Here is a 12,075-nt window from a genome sequence, read left to right as displayed (position 1 = left end):
TTTTTCCTTTATTCTTTGCTTATTAGCTTAGAGAATCCCTTCCCTGTTTTTCCCATTTTAGTCATGGTTAGTTTTAATTTCAAAAGGCTTTCAAAAATACGTCACATAAAATACACACCAGGTATGAAGATTAAATAATATTAACCTATTAGACACATTGCAGTAATAACAAATTTAAAATAAAAATTCAGAGGTAAGAAACGAAGTAGTTTGGAATGACATTTAGAAACATCATATTCTAATTATATACCTGTGAACTGTCTGTGCTGTCCTTGGAGCAATAAAGAGACACAAATACTGATATTTTAACAAAATATTTTGGTCTTAAGCATTAAACATAACTGTTATCTCAATGTAATTTTGCAAAGACTCACCAAAAATGTATTTTCATTTTAAATCACGTTAACACCATTATTTCGTTCATTATTTAATTTTTAAAACTACTCTTGGAGTTTCTGAAGTGATTAAAAGTAAAATGTTACAACACATTCAACCTCAGCTAACTGCCACCTACTGACTAGCTTTAATTATGATAATAAAAAGTAACTACACACCTCTTACCAATTCAACTTATCACATATTTTCAACTTCCTCTCTTATAGTGTTCACTGATGAAATATCAAATATAATTTTTTAACAATTTCCACAAGGATCTACTTTTTAAAATGCAATTTAAGGGCATATAAAGTATCCTAGAGACAAACAGACTAGAATTTTAATTGTAGAAAGTTCTGGACTTTTCAAGTTCTTCTCCCACTATGTATGTTGAAAATTTAGGATCCAGAGAGTCACTTGGAAATTCTGAACTTCCATTATTTCAATCAAATGGCATTGAGATCTATTCCTAACTCATAGGAGTTAAGACAAAATAAAAAAAAAAATCTGAATAAATGTAATAAGACATTTTCAGGATTCTAAAATTGATAGTAGAGCCAAATAATAACCTAGATAATTATAGTTTTAAAAATTCTACACTTCTCTTTGGGTTCAAGAGGAAGAATAACAAAATGACTGTTCCTCCACATTAGAAGTGATTTCACAGTTGTCTGGACCAGTCCTTTTCCATTCCCATTGCTTGAATTCTCTCTAACATTCTTAAAAATCTACAGTTGAAAAATCTTCAATGGGCACTCATTTCCTAACCTGGCAGCTCTCCTAAGTTGGATGTTCTTCCTTCTATGGAACCAGAATGTATCTTCGCAGAGTTTCTAGCTATGGTCCAAGTTCTGTCCTTGACCTATTCTCCAGACATACGCTGTGCCTTCTGCCTCAAATATTTTCTCTGCTTTATTATTCTCCAAAGTATCCACTTGTTTCTCCATTTTTTTTTTTTTCTGGTGAACTACTATTCATTCAAATATAGCTTATGTGTCAGCTCATCAGGCACAGTTCTCCTGCACCCCAACCTCCCAAATCGAGGCCCCTTCATTATACTATATCTCCTTTATAAAACCAACTGTAATTATAATTAAATGATTATTTTTACAACGTGTGCCTCCCTCATCGGTTTGCAAGTTCCCTGTTGTCTCCTTACATCTAACTTAGTAAATACTAAGTTGGATTAAGAGGTTCAGGACTCATCACTACATAGCTCAACTCTTGGAATGAACACCTTCACCCAGAGAGAGTAACCGAAATGAAGAAAATGAGGGGAAAGGTGTACGGTCAAGAGGTTGCTGAGAAAAGAAGAAACCATCCAAGGTCAACATAAAAGAGTACTTCTAATAGCATTTATCATACTCTGCTTCCTTTTCACTTTTTATGCTTTTGTCCTTAATATTTAATGAATTTCCATCTACCCAGATGTATACATAGTAGGTATCTCATAATAAATGCATTTTGATTTAATTTGTTTCAATCTACATAAAATTTACTACTAAGCACATAAAGAAAAATTACAATATATCTTTTTGACAAAATGGCTTTTTTAGTAATTTGTAAAAAAAAGACAGAGACAGAGACAGAGACCTCTTGTCTTAACTTTTATTTTTTTGGCAGAAACTTTCCAATGGAGCCATAGGGAAATCCATGGAGAATTCCATGAATTACAGGCCCACATGAGATAGTAAGCCACCAAATCCTCATCTTTGACATTTATAAACTACCTTCCATAAAGCCTTCAGATGATTTGTTTCACATGGACATGGGGTACACTGTAAGTTTGATGACATTATGAATGTAACATTATACTATTACTGACACCATAGTTTGAAACATATTTTCTATACATTCCTTAAAAGTTTTGATGAAAGATTAGTGAGAAATTGAGTATATATTAGCAACAACATGAAATCCTAGCACTGAAACACATTTTGAAAGCCCACATCAACTCTTTCACACTTTACAGATAAGGAATCTTCATCCCAGAGACTACAGGGACCAGAGAGCTCTACATTTTTTTTAAACTTATTTTTATTTATTTGGAGAGCACGTGTGCACATGCACAGGCATTCACATACACGCCCACGAGTAGGGGGAGGAGCAGACAGAGAGGCAGAGAGAGAATCACAAGCAGGCTCCACGCTGTCAGCACAGAGCCCATCACAGGGCTCGATCTCATGGTTTGAGAGATCATAACCTGAGCTGAAATCAAAAGTCAAATGCTTAACCGACTGAATGACTCAGGTGCCCCTCAGAGGGCCCTACATTTGACAAACTTACTGAACCAGTTTTACAAACCTGTCTAGCTTTCTTTGTGGCAAGCCAACCTGAAGCAGAAAAGGCAGTCTGCAATGCAATCCCTTCCCCAAAACACAAAACTAGTGGATTAAAAATGCAAATAACTGAGAATACTTTTAAACATTGCCTTCTAATGGCCATTGCAGCCAATATAAATTCCTGTACTTCACTCTGTCTAGTCCCAACTGCACAGTATTTTCAAAGTCACTTGTATCATTAACAAGCAAATCACAAGCACATAATCACCCAGGAGAATGAATCTCCAATAGAACAAAATTCACCCATGCTGGCATTTTCATGGGCATTTGCAAAAGCATTTTATAAAAAGACACAAAATAACATGTATATTTCATTTAAACATTTATTTTTAAGCTGAGAAAGTATTATTCATTCAATCTGTGGGTATAAATATCCTAAGAATATCCATAACCAGTAAGTTGACGGAGAAATCATAGTATGTACGTTCTCAGTACAGGAAGTAATAAAAATGCTAATGGAACAAACTTTCAGTCCGTTTTGGAATCCATATCCAATTAAAATGGAGACTACCTCTAACTGAGCTCAACTGACATTTATTACACATTACTGTGAGTAGGGCAATATGCTAGATATTGATGGTGCAAAAATGGAAAACAGGGACTCTCCATTCTCAATTATCTTGGAATTTTCTAAAGAAGGTAAGTGTATAATTTCAATATAAATATTAACATTCCCACAACTACTGCCAAGTCCAAACTATCTTCTTTGCCTAAAACATAGCAATAGAGTTCCCCTCCACCTTCCCCTAATCCTGTCTTCTCCTCAGGGTCCCTTCTTTTTCCCTAGGAAGAAAATGCAAACTCCTTAGCTTGCCTCTGGAGCTTGCAAACTCCAGAGCTAAGCCTTGTCCTCCCACCTTCCCATCTGGTTTAATATAATCCAGTCACATTAGCCTTCCTTCTCTACTGTGAACACAAGCTTGCTCTTGCCTACGACTTTGAACTTTGTTACTTGTCTGAAATGCTGTTACCTGGCTCTTCAAAGAGCTGGTTCACACTTATAGATTTCAAATATCACCTCTTCACAAATGTTTTACTTGCCTGCTTGCTTTCAAGAAGCACCCCACTTCCCACCACATCACCTTCTAAAAATGACATCACCCTATTTATTTCCTACATAGCCCTACTCACTTTCTGAAAAAGAAACAGTACCTTCTACCATTAGACACATCTTATACGCATTAAAATTAATATAAATCCTTCCCTAAACATTTTAAGCTAAGTTATGATTTATATGAATTTGGCACTCTAAAATTGCATACAATGATATACTAATCAAAAATATCGACCTACTTACCCACCCGCACATCTGGTTATATGTCTCCCAATGTTGTGAAAGAAATGGAGCATACATAAGAGAAGAAAAGGCACTGGTGGTTATCAAGGGACCCAAAAGTTAGTTTACTTCAACTAACTTAGGCAAGCCAATGCCATTTCTCTAGGCTTCAGTCAACTTATTTGTACAACAGATTATATTAAACAGATTATATTAAACCATTGAAAACAACTTTCCAGTTTTAAAATTCAGTCATTTGAAGTAGATTTCCCTCAAATGAAATGTACATTTTTTTATAACATGAGCACAGTGAGACAGGCGTATCAAGTACTCCGTATGGGCTTTCTGTCCATTTGTAGATTATTTTGCCTTAACTACCACTTTTTGATGCTTCAGCCTGAGTCCTTTTTATTTCCCATTCCAGCGTGGGGAAGAGTACTGAAACGATTTCATCAAATTATATTGAATTATGCAGTCACTCCTCCCATAGAAAATACATGTACTTCTAACAATGTATGTGTGCTAAAATTTTTTAAATAATCCAGGAGTGCTAAGAAGAATCAGTTTTAATACATATATTTACAGATGTGTGTTATCATCACGGTCTTTTATGTAACCTAGACAATAAGGAATTTGTTGCATTTTCTGTTAAAACTAAATCCAAAATCTTCTCATGGGAGAACTACTCCCTACCACCAACACTGAAAACAAAACAAAAAAAAAAATTCAGGAGGATGTAATATAAAAACAATAATAAATTAAAAAGAGAAATAGGTAAAGACAGACAAGTCAGAATAATAAAGGGGCAAACTCTTAAAATGAACACAACAGTGATTTTTTTCCCCTTGCAATTCAAATGAAGCCAATATGAAATGTAAAGGAATTGATTGTGAAATATCTAAAGCATGTAACAAAATTATAGAAATAAGATCAGAAGGTTAAGTAGAATTAGTTTGAGGTAAAGGAAATGCAGAAAGCAAGATAGGGGAAAAAATTCTACTTCAAAAGTTGCAATAAGAAGAGATTCTTTAGCATTCAGGGAAAATAATCATGGACCTACTTTAATGCACAGTAGGGGTACCCAAAATAGTATGCATGAGAAAGTCTAATTTAAAATACTTCATATGAGAAATCCTGTAAAAATAAAATATATTCTGCAGCAAACTTAAATTAGTTGACTGCCAACTTAACATGGCAATAACACTGCATCGTGAAACAAAATCAGGAGTGGTTATGCAATAACCCATGTGGAATTACATGCTGTGTTATGCTGGTAAGATAAAGCATCACGACCCTAAGTTTATAAACATATATACAAAATGTAAATAAGCAAATGGACTTGTGGTTGGTTAAGTGTATCCTCCATTCTATTATTTCCATTTCTCTACACTCAGAGCCTGTCACTGATTTATTTTTACTATTTATAAAATGGAAGAAAGAATTAACTTTAAGAAGAAGGATATTAGGTTTTTTTTCCTCAAGATTTAATCACCACCCATCTTTTCAGCTTACTACTTGATAATAACACATCAAAGCCAAGAGTGGTTAAAAAATCATTTTTTCCCCCAAATGATCAGCAAAAGTGAATGTCTTTCGGTTCCTTGAAAGCCATTCCAACTACAAATCTGGTAGAAATAAGTACATCTTACCCAACACCAAACCAGCTATATACTTCACCTCACTTAACACATGACTCACTCCTAATGATAGAGTGGAGTGTGACAGAGTTGTTATATAAGTCCATTCTGTACTGATTAAGGCAAAGACTGAACTGCATGAGAAAGACATCTTTTATACCATTTATGGTTTATCCTTGACCCAAATCTCAGGTATCTAGAGGCTGGGGTACATTTATATTTTCCAGAAAGCAAGAAAGCAATATTTTGTGGTCAAAATTTAAACCTCTGAAACTTCAAAATGATATACTCAAGGAAGAATATATTATCATTCACAAATATAAGAGAGCTAATATTCTGGTTATATACCATGCATCAGGCAAGGAGCAAGATGCTTTCCTGATGAGACCTTATTTACCCTTCACACTGGACTTGAAAGAAACAACTGTGAAAATGCCTCTCCCCATTGAAGTCCTACGAAAATTATTAATGGAAAATATAATGCATAGCCCTCTATAACATGCCTGCTTTGAATGAAAAACTAGGACTACACCATGAGGCTCAATCTGTAACAATGAAGTCTATGCCCTCTCAAAATGTTCTTTGCCAGCAAATCCTAAATCTCATATCAACATTAACGGTAAATGGGGAGGGGGGGAGGACATGGAAAAAAACTATCAACCACTCACCATAATGCATGTAACAGTTTCCTTTGGTGGGATCCAGCTCAATAGCCTTCAAGAAGAACTTTTCAGCCTCACTCTTACGACCCTTGAAAAACAGAGAAAATGGATGATTCAGCAGTAGATCATGAAGGGTTCTTTACCTCCTGGGCCCAAATGAAGTAAGTAGACTGATGTCTACTTGGTAATCATCACACACACAAAAAAAGTGTTTTGTTTTTAGCTAAACAAGGATGATAAGGAGAATATGCCAAGAGAGAAGACTGAAGTCAGAATCCTGGGAAACACCAAGATGAGAAGAAAAGACAGTGAGAGAGTTGATCAAAGAAATCAGAGAAGAGGCCAGGAAGGCAAGACAAAAAAGTGAAAAAATGGTTTCATGAAAACCAAAAGGATGAGATAATTTTAAGGAATGGTGGAAAACATCATTTTCATTTTCTATTTTATTTTCTTTCGATTTGTTTCCTCTTCAGTTCTTCTTCCTTGTAAAGAATCTTGGGCATTTTAGCTTTTGAGATGATTTTATCCTAATGGCTTACTTTACATATAAAGAAATTAGGTCACAGTTTGTTGCCTCTCAAGCAACTACTGCTTATCTTTGCTGATGTCATTCAGCACTAAAATACTCCTACACCAGGATTTAATCTAAGGGCAACTCTTCTTCCTAGCTATAGTTTTAATTTTAGTAAACATTACCATCATGCCTAGAAGAAAATAAGCAAAAAAACAGGGGGGAAGGCTTATAAGCAATCAACCAACTTTTCATGAAACAATATCCATCCCAGCAGATCCTAAACTATATATTCTTTACCTTCTTATAGCCTCTGAACCAAAATTGCCTACAGAGTAATACAAAGGGGTGGCTCGAGGTAGGAGAAGAGCCCCGAAAAAAACTTTCCTGGACCAAGTCTGTTTTGTCCTGCAAGGTTGGAATGAAGATCCATGCTGACTGAGAATGGCAACAAGCACTGAGAGTAAAGAGAAATGATCTTATCTCCCTGTTCCTTCTAACTTATACACACACTATCTACCACATGAACTTCAGATAATGTTGTTTTCTTTCTTCAGATATATTTTTTAAACCACTATTAGAGAGATACGTCATCTGAAGGTAAAGGTATGTAATTAATCTAATACCCTCCATTCCATTCAACTTTGCTCATTCACCCATTTAAAAAAAAATTGTTCATTTCACTCACTTAAAAAATTCACTGTCGTGGGGCACCTGGGTGGCTCAGTCGGTTGAGCGACCGACTTCGGTTCAGGTCACGATCGCATGGTTTGTGAGTTTGAGCCCCGCCTCAGGCTCTGTGCTGACAGCTTGGAGCCTGCTTTGGATTCTGTGTCTCCGTCTCCCTCTCTCTCTGCCCCTCCCCCACTCATGCTCTGTCTCTCTCTGTCTCAGAAATAAATATATATTAAAATTTTTTTTTTTTTTAAATCACTGTCGCTACATCCTTTATTCACCCATTGCCCTAGCCAGGAGGATGCAGCCTACATACAGCTTCTGCTATAGACAACAGACATCTGACATCTCCATTGCTACTCCAGTCATAACTTCTCTTTAACTCACAACTCTCACCAAATATCTAATAATTGAAAAGTTTATTCCCTGCAATATTTCTCACGACATTTTAACTTCAAAGGAAAAAAAGGAAAGTATAGGCAAAATGCTCCCCACACACAGCATACTTCCACGAAGTAAGTAAGACTTGGCAAGAATCTTACAAAGCTAGGATTCCTTAAAATAATTACATAACTCTAGTGAATCAGGCAGTATAATGTATTAGTTCAGATCATAGATTCTAGGCAGGGAGAACAGCTCCCCCATGTGTGTAGCCATGTGACCCTGAGTAAATTATTTCATCTCTTAGCTGTAATGTTCTCTATTATACGAAGATAGGTGGAGCACAGGGAATTTTTAGGGCCATGAAGCTATTCTGTAAGATACAGTAATAGTGGATACATGTCATTATATATTTGTCAAAACCCACAGAATACATAACATGAAGAGTGAACCCGAATGTAAGCTGTGACTTTAATGATAATGCACCAGTATTTGCTCGTCAATAGTAACAAATGTACAACACTAATGCAACTTGAAAATTGTAGGGTGGTAGGAGGGTAAGGGAGTATATGGGAACTCTGCATGTTTGGCTCAATTTTTTTTTTATGTTTATTTAGTTATTTTGAGAGAGAGAGAGAAGAGGGGAGTGGCAGAGACAGAGAGAGAGAGAGAGAGAGAGAGAGAGAGAGAGAGAGAAGAGGAGAGAGACAGAGAATCCCAAGCAGGCTCAATCCCACGGACAGCAAGATCATGATGAGCTGATATGAAGAGCCAGACGCTTAACTGACTGAGCCACCCAGGGAACCCTCGAATTTTTTTTTTTATCAACTTAAAACTGCTCTAAAAATAAAGTATACTGTTTTAAAAAAGAAGATAACAGTCAAATCTGTTTCATATGATTAGTGAGTTATCTGAGACGATATATATAAAGTTGTTATTATAGTACTTAGGTATAAGTTTGTAATAAATGTTAACTATTTTTTAAATATACATATATACATGAACATATAGTATGCAATACATAGCAGAGTTCTGAATGTCAAAGAATATGTTTATTATATACACAGTCTCAGAAACACAAGGTCAGCCTTTAAATCATTAGAAAATGATGTACTAAGAATTTGAAAAAGATAATAAAAGACACAAAATAAAAACTATCATCAGTAAAGGGTCTGTACAAATGTTATATGCAAAGATACAAAGGATCTGTGAACTTTCTTCCACTTAAGTTTTTCAGGATAGAGAAGAAACTGGCTCATTTATCAATGTCACAGTCAATGGGGTTATAAAATCCTTGTGTGTAGTCCATTGGCAAAAAAATAGTAAGTAGCGTTAAAAACATGCATCAGATCTCAAAGGACAATGGTCTCTAGTTGCTCAGTGGACCAAGTTATTAAAGGCAATGAGTCCCAACATCTCCTAGATGCAAAATAAACACACTGAAGGCCAGAACATTCTTTCTAGGGGGAGTACCAAACCATCATGCAAAAACCTATCTTTCTGCTTTGATCACTATTTATTTAGTCAAGTGCCAAATAATGAGGAAGAAAGTTAAATCCTCATGAGAGTGTATAAAATCAAGAGTCAACCAAATGCAAAAGTCAGCCATACACATACATTACTAGGTCTTGGGAAGAAATCATGGTGCCTTGGAGGGAATATTATGTCGAATCCAATTTATTTCTTTCAACTATTATTGTTTTGGAAGGGTGGCAGTTAAGAAAGTGGGTAAGAAGAAAAAGTTATTTCTCAGCAGGTTTTTCTTGGTGCTTTTAGATTTTGTCAGCATTTTCTATAAGCAAGCATTGTGGAGTAGCCACTGGTTGTACAAACTCCTCACATCAAGCACCATTACTCATTTTGTATATTGGCCAATGTTTGAACACGTGTGGTGGTTCTGAAAACCAAGTAAAAGGGACTGTGGTCAGCTGTGACAAATAAGGGAAATGTGAGTTGAGAGGCTCAGTTTCTACCACCATCTCTGTGACTTGTTTATGTGCTTGTTCCTTTGTTTTTGTTGGTTAAAAATGATTTATGGAAGGCCTACTGTTTGCTTTGCACAGTTCTAAGTAACGGGGGTATAACTGTGAACAACAGAGTGCTTGGCCTCAAGTCTTAGTTTCAAGAGGCACACACTGAATACATAACCCCATCAGCAGGCGGATTAGTCACAGAGCACTGTGGGCAAACAATTTCTCCAATTCTCATTGAAAGCTGGCCCAGAGACAACAAGCCTGGGTTTGAATCTTGCTGGTTCTACTTATTTAACTGTGTGACTTTGAGTATCTTTTGTAACATCTCTTCTTCCTCATTTGGGAAAGTAAATGTAATACCAATCAATTTTGGAGGGTTGCTAAAAAAAAAAATCATAGGTCATATGGAAATAACTAGCTTCAGATCTGACATATAAAGCTCTGACATTCTTTGATTTTTCTTCCTTCTATCGTTTCAAAAGAATTCTTCCTTCCAGTTTCACTGCCATTATCTTGTTCCTAATTACCAAAATTCAAAAATGCTTTTCAGAATTTCACATCATGATAGAAACTAAATTTCACAATTTTTCTATAAAATGCTTCTCATTCCTAACACTCTCCCTACCTCAAATAAAAGCCCCTCTCACCTCACATCTACCATGATACAGATTTCAGATGTCTTGACTCAATGAGCTTCATTTCACCAGATTAATATTCCTTAAATTAAACTGTCTTTGCTCAAAAATACTTTATTTTATTTAATTTTAGAGAGACACAGCAAGAGTGTGGGTGAGGGGCAGAGAGATAGAGAGAACCTTAATAAGCAGGCTCCACGGTCAGCACAAAGCCCAACACTGGGCTTGATCCCATGGTCCTGGGATTATGACCTGAGCTGAAATCACAAGTTGGATGCTCAACCGATTGAGCCACCCAGGAGCTCCTGCTCAAAAATATGTTAATAGCTCCTACTTTCCATTCATTCTATTTAATAATCAGTTTAATGTCCGAAATCTTCCATAATGTAGCTCAAGTCTTCCTAGATAAATTCTTATACCTTATCAGGCCAATTTCCTCACGTCTTCCCTCAATTATTTCTTCCAGTCTATAATGTTGCTTATTTTTTTGCTTGCTCATATGCATTTTATGCTTCAAGACTTGACTGAAGCCTCACTTTTCTATAAAGCTTTCTGTGATGGCTCCAATGGCCAGTAATTTGCTCTTCTTTTAATTATGATGATATGATTATTTTTAAAAGAGTTATTACTACTGTGCTAGTTATACAACTTAAACCCTGGGATACTGGACCAAGTCCTATCATATATAAAGTGGCTGGAAAGTGGACATTTAATTTTTGCAAAATTGTAATTCTAGGTAAGTATTTAGAGTTTGGACATGACCACTCAGTCATACATACAAGTCAGTTAAAACAGCAAAAACCCAGTATATTGAAAAAAAAGAGCAACTGACAATGCAGAAGATTAGGAAGTCAAGGACATAAAGCAGAGCTAACAGAATTCTTGGTAAATATTCTTTCTTATTTTAACATCAGCACTTGGAATAGTCCTAGATTAGGTTAGGCACTTTGGAGTTAGTGCCGGTGCTGAGAAGTAACCAGTTGGACCTTGAGCAGCACGAAGGCTATGGGACCAGGAGAGCGCAAGCAGGATAAAAAGAGAGAACATTTTCCTGGACAAGGGCTGCACCTATATCCCGGAATTAGGGCTTTGGACTGTCAGTATACTTACATTATATTTACATTAGCATATTATTTGTAACATTATACTGAGTATTAACAACATACACACAGATAATATTATCTAAACTCATGGAAAAATCATTCTCAGTCAGGACTAGGCCTTGTCAAGTCCTCTTCTGACTGGCAGCAATAAAATGTATACATGTTAGATAAATATTTAGTAAAGTTTATATAGCCTTTGTGGGATTATATATAGTATGGCATTCATTTTCACCTTATTTTGTTTTCTAATTAAACTGGATGCTACCACCACTGTTTAGAAGCAGGTGCCCACCCAAGAGGATGTACAAGGCAAGCGGCACCTCTTCTGATGGCTGATTAATACTTTTCCCAACTACAAAACATACAAATATGAAAATACATAAATATTTTTATATACATACATACCCTACCCCGAACATTCTTAACTCCCACTTAGAGCATGCAGGAATACTAGTATAAGAGAGAATTATACTATCATGGCTTTAGCTTGAATTATTTTAGTTTA

The 12,075-nt window shown here is 35.8% G+C and overlaps 1 protein-coding gene across 1 annotated transcript in view; it reads right to left on the bottom strand.

The window, feature by feature from the left end:
- Nucleotides 1-12,075, bottom strand: part of TMTC2 (transmembrane O-mannosyltransferase targeting cadherins 2) — a 412,397-nt gene that overhangs the window by 81,131 nt on the left and 319,191 nt on the right. Inside the window, exon 9 of the mRNA XM_078449640.2 lies at nt 6,299-6,380. Coding sequence (XP_078305766.2) covers nt 6,299-6,380 — 82 coding nt within the window. The remainder of the gene's footprint in view (nt 1-6,298; nt 6,381-12,075) is intronic.

Source organism: Panthera onca, chromosome B4 (genome assembly GCF_046562875.1).
Source record: "Panthera onca isolate mPanOnc1 chromosome B4, mPanOnc1 haplotype 2, whole genome shotgun sequence".
Classification (NCBI taxonomy): domain Eukaryota; kingdom Metazoa; phylum Chordata; class Mammalia; order Carnivora; family Felidae; genus Panthera; species Panthera onca.
The sequence above is the reverse complement of the archived record's forward strand: the minus strand, read 5'-3'. Positions and strand labels throughout refer to the sequence as shown.